General features: G+C 41.8%; 1 gene segment (V, D, J or C); it reads left to right on the forward strand.

Moving 5' to 3' along the window:
• Positions 1–6,362: 6,362 nt before the first annotated feature.
• Positions 6,363–10,206, forward strand: LOC129825869 (T-cell receptor gamma chain C region C7.5-like). The segment is given in 5 exon segments: positions 6,363–6,438; positions 7,256–7,345; positions 7,919–8,215; positions 8,557–8,625; positions 9,298–10,206. Coding segments are annotated over 5 exon segments (669 nt in total).
• The last annotated feature ends 2,501 nt before the right edge of the window (positions 10,207–12,707 follow it).

A 12,707-nucleotide genomic window follows, 5' to 3' on the forward strand; every position in this document is an offset into this window, starting at 1 on the left:
AAGCAATATCTACAACTCTAGAAATAGTGCCGGTCAGCCATTCTCCACTGTCTGTATTTCAGGACCGCTGTTCAGAATATCCTGTCTTCTCAGGGCAAATGTCTTTCCCATACAGCGATTGATCACAGCCAAGTCTTTGTGTGTCTTCTTCATCTCAAGAACAATATCGGTCCTTAGCTTTTCCAGATCAACTTTTGATTGAGGGAACTGTGAAGAGGTTGACTGGGCCAGAGTAACCGGTGTGTTTTAGTGGTGGTTCTGGACTTTTCCTTATCTGGGCACCTTTTTTTTACCAACCTCAGTACACCTTTCTCTGCTTAGATTCGTTCTGTATTTGCCTACTTAAAAATTAAGGCCATTGTTCCATCCCTCCCACCCTTTTGGTGACCCATTGTCAGCAAGGCATTTATGTCGGTGGAGTAAGGCGTCTGCAGCATCTTCAAACTGGCCTCCCGGGTGTCGCAGAGGTCTAGGGCACTCTGTCGCAGCCGGCCGCGACCGGGAGGTCCGTGGGGCGACGCACAATTGGCCTAGCGTCGTCCGGGTTAGGGAGGGTTTGGCCGGTAGGGATATCCTTGTCTCATCGCGCACTAGCGACTCCTGTGGTGGGCCGGGCGCAGTGCACGCTAAACAGGTCGCCAGGTGCACGGTGTTTCCTCCGACACATTGGTGCGGCTGGCTTCCAGGTTGGATGCGCACTGTGTTAAGAAACAGTGCGGCTTGGTTGGGTTGTGTTTCGGAGGACGCATGGCTTTTGACCTTCGTCTCTCCCGAGCCCGTACGGGAGTTGTAGCGATGAGACAAGATAGTAACTACTAAAACAATTGGATACCATGATTTTGGGGAGAAAAGGGGGTAAAATTCAACAACAGAAAAATACGAAAACAAAATCACACTCACTTGAATACTCATTCCTCTCATACAGTACATAGCTTTTAAAACGCCATCCAAAATCTGTTGTCTTTGGTTTCTGGTCAACACCAGTTGTCTTCCAAATTGGTCATACCCTTGATTTCCCTCTCTCAGTAACAATTCACGATCATGCGAAAAGGATGGCAACCTCATAGTTGTCACTCGGTTGTCCTTGATGCAGTGAAGTTGATAAGTGTGGATTCCTCAATGACACCCCAAAGCTAGTCAATATCAAAAGCTTAATTGGAAAACTATGAATCAGACTGTGTTTTGAAATTGAATGTCAATGGTGTAAGGAATGTAAAATTGCTGCCTCAGTAAAATGATAAGTTGGTCAACCGAGGCCCGCGGTCAAAAAAAACACCCCTCATAACTGTCAAACACTCCCTAAAACACTTCTGCAAGCAGGCCTTTCTAATCGAACTGGCCCGGGTATCCTGGAAGGATATTGACCTATACCCGTCAGTAGAGGATGCCTGGTTGTTCTGCAAAAGTGCCTCCCTCATCATCTTAAATAAGTATGCCCCTTTCAAAAAATGTAGAACTAAGAACAGATAAAGCCCTTGGTTCACTCCAGACTTGACTGCCCTTGACCAGCACAAAAACATTCTGTGGCGTACTACACTAGCATCGAATAGTCCCCGTGATATGCAACTTTTCAGGGAAGTCAGGAACCAATATACACAGTCAGTTAGGAAAGCAAAGGCTAGCTTTTTCAAACTAAAATGTGCATACTGCAGCACTAATTCCAAAAGGTTTTGGGACACTGTAAAGTCCATGGAGAACAAGAGTACCTCCTCACAAGAGTACCTCCTCCCAGCTGCCCACTGCACTGAGGCTAGGAAACACTGTCACCACCGATAAATCCACGATAATCGAGGATTTCAATAAGCATTTCTCTATGGCTGGCCATGCTTTCCACCTGGCTACCCCAACCCCGGCCAACAGCTCTGCACCCCCCGCAGCAACTGGCCTAGCCCCACCCCCCGCTTCTCTTTCACCCAAATCCAGACATATCTGATAGAACTGCAAAATCTGGATCCCTACAAATCACCTGGGCTAGACAATCTGGACCTTCTCTTTCTAAAATTATCCGCCGCCATTGTTGCAACCCCTATTACTAGATTGTCAACCTCTTTCATATCGTCTGAGATTCCTAAAGATTGGAAAGCGGCCACGGTCATCCCCCTCTTCAAAGGGGGAGACACTTGTCATGTCGTTGGCTTGATGGGGGAGGTTTATGACCCCCATAAATACCTTCCCCCCGTTTCTCTCTCTCTCTACTCTATAGAGTTGACTCTTGAAAAAGCCCTTTGTTAAGGTAGAGATTCTGGTGACATCAAAAGATGGGAAACGGAACCATATTTCGGTAATCCAACCAGTTGAAAATATGCGTTGGGACTTAATGAATATGATGTCAGTTCAGTTGGCGTCTGAAACATGATTACTGATGATAGGACGACATAAACTGTATCTTGGAAAGTCTACACATTATAGTTATCAGATTCACATGTAATTGTTGTGCAATTTAAATGTTTAAATATGAAACTATTTGTGAAAAGATTAAATGTAACGTAGCTTCTTAATGAGAGAACGGTTTGTCATAGAGTAAACTCTGCCAACTCAGTGGCCCCGCCCATGTGAACAGACAGTGGTTGTAAAATATTAAACACAACCCTCTCTCCCAATCCCACATAAGCCCCTTGACAAAAATGTAACTTTCTGTTCCGAGGATGTTAGGTCCTATATTAAAAGGGCTCACTGCAGCCAACGTGAGTAAAACATTTAAACGTGTTAACACTCGCAAGGCTGCAGGCCCAGACGACATCCCGAGTCGCGTCCTCAGGGGCATGCGCAGACCAGCTGGCAGACCAGTGTGTTTACAGACATATTCAATCAATCCCTATCCCAGTCTGCTGTTCCCACATGCTTCAACAGGGCCACCATTGTTCCTGTTCCCAAGAAAGCTAAGGTAACTGAGCTAAATGACTACTGCCCCGTAGCACTCACTTCCGTCATCATGAAGTGCTCTGAGAGACTAGTCAAGGACCATATCACCTCCACCCTACCTGACACCCTAGACCCACTCCAATTTGATTACCGCCCCAATAGGTCCACAGACGACGCAATCGCAATCACACTGCACACTGCCCTAACCCATCTGGACAAGAGGAATACTTATGTAAGAATGCTGTTCATCGACTACAGCTCAGCATTTAACACCATAGTACCCTCCAAACTCGTCATTAAGCTCGAGACTCCGCCCTGTGCAACAGGGTCCCGGACTTCCTGACGGGCCGCCCCCAGGTGGTGAGGGTAGGTAACAACATCTTCACCCCCGCTGATCCTCAACACTGGGGCCCCACAAGGGTGTGTTCTCAGCCCTCTCCTGTACTCCCTGTTCACCCATGACTGCGTGGCCATGCACGCCTCCAAATCAGTCATCAAGTTTGCAGACGACACTACAGTGTTCGTTGTTGGCTTGATTACCAACAACGACGAGACGGCCTACAGGGAGGAGGTGAGGGCCCTCGGAGTGTGGTGTCAGGAAAATAACCTCACACTCAATGTCAACAAAACAAAGGAGATGATCGTGGACTTCAGGAAACAGCAGAGGGAACAGCACCCTATCCACATCGACGGGACAGTAGTGGAGAAGGTGGGAAGTTTTAAGTTCCTCGGCGTACACATCACGGACAAACTGAAATGGTCCACCCACACAGACAGCGTGGTGAAGAAGGCGCAGCAGCGCCTCTTCAACCTCAGGAGGCTGAAGAAATTCGGCTTGTCACCAAAAACACTCACAAACTTTTACAGATGCACAATCGAGAGCATCCTGGGTAGTGAGGTCTGCACAACGCATCACCGGGGACAAACTACCTGCCCTCCAGGATACCTACACCACCCGATGTCACAGGAAGGCCAAAAAGATCATCAAGGATAACAACCACCCGAGCCACTGCCTGTTCACCCCCCTATCATCCAGAAGGCGGGGTCAGTACTGTTGCATCAAAGCGGGGACCGAGAGACTGAAAACAGCTTTTATCTCAAGGCCATCAGACTGTTAACTTCTCTAGGGTAGGTGAGACGCTAACGTCCCACCAGGCCAACATCCGGTGAAACTGCAGAGAGCTAACATTTTAAATACACCATTCGTTGTATTAAACATTCTTGTAAATACATGTATCTTACATCATTTAAAAGATGAACGTCTTATTAATCCAGCCGCTGTGTCAGATTTCAAAAAGGTTTACTGCAAAAACAAACATGCGATTTTCTGAGGACGGCGCCCCACACACACGAGTATTACTAGCATTTTCCAACCAAGCATTAGTGTCACGAAAGTCAGAAATAACAATAAAATAAATCGCTTACCATTGAAGATCTTCCTCTGGTGGCAATGCCAAGTGTCCTAACTACACAGTGAATGTTCGTTTTGTTTGATAAAATCCATTTTTATAGCCTAACACGAAACATTTGTAAACCGGTTGCGTCGTGATTTCCGTCTCATTCAACTTTGGACGAAGCGTTCGTGGTAATTACACACACTAAACAAACGTTTATCCAGTCATGGTTGGTTTCATTGCAATCCTCTGGTTGTTACTAACACAACCATACATGATGGCTCTTTTCCCGGGACGTATTGACCGAAACAAACCGATTGGAAGACACCAATCAATGACCTCATTGTGCACCAATGGTAGGACCGGTCTATCGTTGATTGACTGTATTTTGGCCCAATGACCACTGATCATCTTGAAATCTAGCTTGGAAGATAGCCAATGAGCTGAGGTAAACGGCAATATGTAATGGTTATACGTTTGAAGACCAGCCTTTGTCGTAAACTCTGGCGTAAAAGTGGTTAATTCGCCATTGCAAATCCTACTTGACGGAGCCACGAGTGTAACGCATAGCAGTACATATTCAATAGCATTTTCAACAAGTTTATATATTTAAATTATGGCAAATAAATCAGGAAAAGCTAAAACAAAGTCTAGAGTCTGTGAACACCACAACCAGTGGTGTTCACCTGCCCAGATTCATCTCTGCAGGCATGAATGTGCCTCAGGGCAAAAAGGGCACAGTAGGGAGACGTCGTTGTGCGCTTTGTCACAGGAAATTCCCCATCACCTGCACCACCTGTTCAGTAAGCCTCTGCTTTACAGCAGAAAGAGACTGCTATGGGCCATAGCACCAGCAGCACAATATTGTGTAGAGGACTGAGGGTCTTCACAATATTGTAAATAGAAAATGTGTAAATAGTTACCCTTGTTATTTGTTTGTTTATTATTTTAAAATATATATATATATTTTTTTCATATATATATATTTTTTTTTTTGGGGGGGGGGGGTGTTAGAATAGCATTTATGTATTTTGTTTATAGTTCTTTCCTTCAAAATGTATCACTGTACCAATTCGGCATATAACTTAATCCGGCATAGCCAAAGACATGACACACTCTAGACCCAAACTGTTACAAACCTATATCCATCCTGCCCTGCCTTTCTAAAGTCTTTGAAAGCCAAACAACAAAGAGATCACCGACCATTTCGAATCCCACCGTACCTTCTCCGCTATGCAATCCGGTTTCCGAGCTAGTCACAGTTGCACCTCAGCCACGCTCAAGGTCCTTGACAATATCACAACCGCCATCGATAAAAGACAGTACTGTGCAGCAGTCTTCATCAACCTGGCCAAGGCTTTCGACTCTGTCAATCACCGTATTCTTATCGGCAGACTCAACAACCTTGGTTTCTCTAATGACTGCCTCGCCTGGTTCACAAACTCTTTCTCAGAAATAGTTCAGTGTGTCAAATCGGAGGGTTGTCCGGACCTCTGGCAGTCACCATGGGGTGCCACAGGGTTCAATTCGACACTTTTATCCGTGTATATCAATGATGTTGCTCTTGCTGCGGGTGATTCTGTGATCCACCTCTACGCAGACAACACCATTCTGTAGACATCTGGCCCTTCTTTGGACACTGTGTTAACAAACCTCCAAACGACCTTCATTGCCATACAACACTCCTTCCATGGCCTCCAACTGCTCTTGAATGCTAGTAAAACGAAATGCATGCTCTTCAACCGATCGCTGCCCGCACCCACCAGCCCGACTAGCATCACTAATCTGGACGGTTCTGACTTAGAATATGTGGACAACTACAAATACCTAGGTGTCTGGCTAGACTGTAAACTTTCCAGACTCACATTACGCATCTCCAATCCAAAATTAAATCTAGAATCGGCTTCCTATTTCGCAACAAAGCCTCCTTCACTCATGCTGCCAAACATACCCTCGTAAAAATGACTATCCTACCGATCCTTGACTTCGGCAATGTCATTTACAAAATAGCCTCCAACACTCTACTCAGCAAATTGGATGCAGTCTATCACAGTGCCATCTGTTTTGTCACCAAAGCACCATAATCTACCCACCACTGCGACCTGTATGCTCTCGTTGGCTGGTCGTCTCTACATATTTATCGCCAAATCCACTTGCTCCAGGTCATCTGGAGCAAGTGGAGGTAAAGCTCTCCCTTATTTTAGCTCACTGATCTCCATAGCAACACCCACCTGTAGCAATTGCTCCAGCAGGTATATTTCACTGGTCATCCCCAAAGCCAACACCCCCTTTGGCCACCTTTTCATTCCAGTTCTCTGCTGCCAATGATTGAAACAAATTGCAAAATTCACTGAAGTTGGAGACTCATATCTTCCTCACTAACTTTAAGCATCATCTGTCAGAGCAGCTTACCGGTCGCTGCAGCTGTACACAGCCCATCTGTAAATAGCCCATCCAACCAACTACCTACCTCATCCCCATATATGTTTTTGTTTTCCTGCTCTTTTCCACACCAGTATTTCTACTTGCACATCCTCCTCTGCACATCTATCACTCCAGTGTTAATTGCGAAATTGTAAATACTTTGCCACTATGGCCTATTTATTGCCTTACCTCCTTACTTCATTTGCACACACTGTACACAGATTTTTCTATTGTGTTCTTGACTGTACGTTTGTTTATCCCATGTGTGTTGTTGTTTTTGTCACACTGCTTTGCTTTATCTTGGCCAGGTCGCAGCTGTAAATGAGAACTTGTTCTCAACTGGCCTACCTGGTTAAATAAAGTTGAAATATAAAATAATAATAATAAATAGATCTGTAAAAAAAATTATTAAAGCTCAAGAGTTATGCTTAGATATGCAGAGAAACATTTACATATTTTGTATTAACAATTAAAAATGCTAAATGATCCAATTTAAAGATGGGGGGGGACTAGCTACCTCAGGAAAAAAACACCAACCCCCCACCACCCCCCATCCCCCACATCCACCCCTCCAGGCTACCCTCACAGTGCAGACTACTTTTTGAAAAGGGAATTTTCACTGTGTAGGCTCGAATTTGGCTCTGGCACGACACTTTATGTGACAGGTAAGATATCCATTCCTCTGATTTTCAACAGGTAAACAAAGCAGTAGTCCTTAATAAGTCATATTTAATCTATAGCTCTAATCACTATCCAAAATCGTTTCGAAAACATCTGCAGTATTGCTCCGCAAATATGCACTATTCATGATTAATCCATGTTAGGAACAAAATATTAAGTATTTGAAAGTTATTAGTCTGTACAATAGATAATTCTGATTTTCAAGGAAGCCATACGAACATTTTACAGTATATTGCATGTCCCTACTCTTAGAGATATACACCCTCAGGTAAATTAGTGATATAAATGTAAAGTAATTTGACATAGAGCAAAAATTTTGAACTGTTTACTTAACTAAGAGTCTTACGTTTTAAATGACATTGAAAGTTATGATTTACATTGAAATAAGATATTCCATAAAGGATAGTTGTTATGGAGAAAAATGTAATTAATTGTTCACTTGAATATAGACAGTACAGCTGGATATAGAACAAATGGTGTGGGACATCACGATTCATCTTGTGTGTGATGTCCCTTTAAAGAAGTCTGTAAATGTTATTATATCTCTTGAAAATCAGACGGCAATACTCGAAAACCCAAAGTGACTGTGTACCCAGCGTCCAGCTCTGAGTCGAATGGGAAGACCACCCTGCTATGTCTGGCTAGAGACATGTTTCCAGACTTGGTCAAGATCTCATGGAAGATGGAGGATGGAATAACGGAGGTGCCCAAAGCAGAGGGGGAACAGCTGGAAAAGAGGGAGGAAGGACAGACGACCAGTATGATCATCATTGATAAAGAGAATACGTACAGGAACAAATACATCTGTTCTGTGGAGCATGAATTGGGCGCTCAACATTTTGACATCCCAAAAGGTAAAGCCAGTCATTGAAATAGTTTTACATTAGTATGTAGGCCTATTATGTTTTTTTATACATCATTATTAATTTAATATTTATGTACTATATTTATATGAGTAGGTTATCATGGATTCAACCATGTAAAAATGACATAGGCCTATTAAAAAGAAAGAACATAAAAATGTGACATAAAATTGGCCATTGCATAGGAATGTTGTGTAGTTATTAGTTTTGCAAGTTAAAACAAAACACCTTAATTAGCGGAACAATTATCCCTGACAGTAGCCTACATAATATTCTGAAAGCATATTCTTTAATATAATCTTTTTCCATCTCATTCTCAAATAAACCAACAGAAGATACTCCAACCACCATGTCTTCACCAACCTGCCCGTTCAGAAATGACATGCAGGAGTATGTCGATGGTAAAATGAATGTATATTTCATGCAGGGTTGGGGTCAATTCAAAACAAAAATAAAAAATAGGGGGGGGGGGAAAATACGAGTGGTTGGATAAATTAACGGATTTAGACAGGTATTAAATCCGATTGCGTTTTGTCGACATTCCACCTTCTGACGAACGCATTCACGGTAAACGCTGTTTATGGCTGCTCAATTTGAAATTACCTTTAATTAAGGGCGCTTTCACATATCCTCTTATGATCCGGATCCAGGAGCGTTAAGTAGCCTACCCTGATCCGCGCTATAAAGCATGTGTGAAACACAAACTAACCCGGGGTGAAACGAATCCTGGACCAGCGTGAGTAGTGGGTCCAAGATCCAGGACCAGAGTACCAGGAATTGTGACGTGGCAGAGCGAGTCGAATGGGACATTATTACCTGTTGCACTCGCCAAGGTCATGTAAAATGTTCGTATTGTTAAAACTTCCTAAGTGGAGTATAGCCGACAAAACGCGATCGGATAGATAATCTGATCATGGTTTATAGGCAAAGTGCCTAGATGCCATCCAGTGCCGAGATGCCATCCACGGTAAATGTAGCATATGTCGGCTTAATAGGAACATGTGTTTATAAACGGCAATGAATGTAACCTGCATTCAAATTGAATCCCAGCCTTAATATTTTCTCTTCACCAGATTCCTTCCAGTCAACGTTTAGTCTGAACCTGGCCTCTGTGGTTTACACAGTGATGATAGTGAAGAGCATGGTGTACTGCTGTGGGCTCTCTCTCCTGCTGCACAACAGGAACCTGGGAAGAGGACCCAGCACCTGAAGACCTCTATGAGGAAAATCATTTATGCGCTTTTTTACATTGATACAATGTTGTTGTTTTTTACATTGATACAGCTTGCATGACATTTTCCTTGCCTAACACAGCCTGCTCAAATTAACCAAGTTGCTCAAAATAACCATATTATTTCAGATGCTGATGGATTTAATAATCGCTGCCTTTGTGAACAAAAAGTTGCAACAACAATGGTTCTGTAAATGATTGTAAAAAACATTTTTACAGTTCCGTGCTGTTTTCTATGAATAAAGGTTACTTAAAACCCCCAAAACATTGCATCTCTTTACTATAAGATAATCTTTTCATATTTGGGGAAATGTTATTTAATTGAATCTCATCAGAAGCGGAAAAATAAGATCATAAATTCACCAATTATCTGTTTTCAACTTGTTTGCGTCAGTGTGCATGTTCCCGGCGCAGATGTTGAGCCTAGACTTAATAGTGGTGAGATAATATGGTTAATGTTTCTTTGGTTTTCTAAGTACATGTGAAACGGTAGTTACTGGAAACAAGATATAGCTAACTGCATAACCACAGCTCGAGTGTGTGATGAGTTGGTTATCCAAAGCTGCTGGATGATTCATTTTGCCTTGATCTGTTTTTACCTCTAGTTGTGGGTTCGGCTCCTGCCATCAAATTGAAGAATATGACAGCGATGGCAGACGAGTCCGTAATGGTAGTTTATGGTTCTTGCATTTGTAGAATTAGAGATCTATGGCAAAGCGAACGTTTTATACTTTTGTTTATGTGTACGTTTTACCTTGAAACAATCAAATTAAATTAAATCAAGGTTGGAGTGTTTAATTTGTTTTTAACATATATTTTGCAAGGAAATTAACATTGTTATCAAGAAGTATTTTCCATGTTATTGTCATGTTATTACCATGTATTCTGTGCTTCAATGTAAAGTGCTACCGAAATGTCTTATTAATTGTTTTATTTTCTCTACATCGAAACTAGGAAATAACACATATGGAATCATGTAGTAACCAAAAAAGTGTTAAATAAATCTAAATATATTTTATATTTGAGATTCTTCAAAGTACCCACCCTTTGCTTTGATGAATTCATTGCACGCACTTGGCATTCTCTCAACCAGCTTCATGAGGTAGTCACCTGGAATGCATTACAGTTAACAGGTGTGCCATGTTAAAAGTTAATTTGTGGAATTTCTTTCCTTAATGCATTTGAGCCAATCAATTGTTTTGTGACAAGGTAGGGGTGATATACAGAAGATGGCCTTTTTTGGTAAAAGACAAATCCATATTATGGCTAGAACATCTCCAATAAGCAGAGAGAAACGACAGTCCATCGTTACTTATTAAGGGAAAGGGGGATACCTCGTCATTTGTACAACTGAAATGTGTCTTCCACAACACTCTGACCTTTAAGACATGAAGGTCAGTCAATACAGTTTCTTCAAGTGCAGTCGCAAAAACCATCAAGCGCTATGATGAAACTGGCTCTAATGAGGGCCGCCACAGGAAAGGATGACACAGGGTTAACTCTGCTGCAGAGGATCAGTTCATTAGAGTTAACTACACCTCAGAGTGCAGCACAAATAAATGCTTCAGTAACAGACACATCTCAACATCAACTGTTCAGAGGCGACTACGTGAATCAGGCTATTCATGTTCGAATCATATTAAACACTATTGTTGCACACAGAGTGAGTCCATGTAACTTATTATGTGACTTGTTAAGCACGTCTTTACTCCTGAACTTATTTATTTATAATCCATTTCAAAATTCAGGCTGTAACACAACAAAATGTGGAAAAAGTCAAGGGGTCTGAATACTTCCCAAAGGCACTGCGTTTTGAAACCTTTCATCATCCTCATTACTTGCATTAAATGCCTCCCTCAAGTGTCACTAAATGTACAGAGTGGTCCAAAATGATTGACACCCTTGATAAGGGGGCCGCAGGTAGCCTAGTGGTTAGAGCGTTGGGCCAGTAACCGTGGAGAGACTATATGGACACCCCTGGCCTGCAAAGCTATGATTTATGTCACGCAGCCAAGTGAACATATCACACAGGGTTGTGACAGCTAAGGAGTGTCGGTATTTTTGCATTGCTGTGTGCTCGATTTTATACCTGTCAGCAATGGGTGTGGCTGAAAAAGCCAAATCCACTCATTTGAAGGGGTGTCCACATACTTTTGTATATATATATATGTACTTTTAACCTTTTTTTACAATGACGGCCTAGGAACAGTGGATTAACTGCCTTGTTCAGGAGCAGAATGACAGATTTTTACCTTGTCAGCTCGGGGGTTCGATCTAGCTACCTTTCAGGTTACTGTCCCAACGCTCTAACCACTAGGCTACCTGCCGCCCCATCGTATATGTATAAACAAGGATAGGTACCTCCCCAGCAGCTAATGAAAATATTATTCTACTTCACAGCAGCTTCAAGAAGATAGTTAGCCTACTAAAATAGTCTGAGCTTCATGCGTCTTACCCGACAGAATGAGGTTGGTGCCTGAAACTGATCATTGTAACCTACAGTAGGCATAAACCATTACTGTAAAGAAATACAGCATGTTAGAATAATTTTTACAGGAAGCCTCTTTTACAGAAATTATCTTTCCATGTCTTCCATTAACTTCAACTGCCAATTGTGAAATGAATTGCGGAACTTTAAATTGTGTATATTGTGTTTCCCTCCTTAAAATGTACAATCACATTTTACTTTTGATGATTGTGGTAGCTACTCGCTGCAGACACTTGAAAGAATGTTCATTTAAGGTTTTCTGAAAAATAAAGAGAGCAAATATTGAAGGTAGATCCTTATGATTTAAATTTAGACTGTTTTATGAAAGTTGCCCTGCAATAGGCCTATCTGTCACAGCGGTACATTCTATTCACTAAATCCGTCTTTGATTTACACAAAAATATTTCCAAAATATTAATGTGACCTATAACTTATTAAATATGTAGTCTCATTATTTCTAAATAGTCATCATTATCCACAATAATATTTAGTAACTTGTCATGTGTGTAATAAAGTGTAATTTATTTAAAGAAATTTGAGTTCGTTTTCGAACTTAGTATTTAATATCTTAATTCAATTTTTGTATTAATTTACCATGAATAATTGAAAATTCAGATGTTATTTTTGTTTTAATTAACTAAATGCTGAGTGCTTATTGAGCAGACGAATGATTGAAATCATGAATTTGTGCTTTTTACATTGATACAAAGTTTTTCCTTGTGTAACACAGCCTATGTATTTTCCTTGCTAAAATGAACACAGCC

Source organism: Salvelinus fontinalis, chromosome 28 (genome assembly GCF_029448725.1).
Source record: "Salvelinus fontinalis isolate EN_2023a chromosome 28, ASM2944872v1, whole genome shotgun sequence".
Taxonomy (NCBI): domain Eukaryota; kingdom Metazoa; phylum Chordata; class Actinopteri; order Salmoniformes; family Salmonidae; genus Salvelinus; species Salvelinus fontinalis.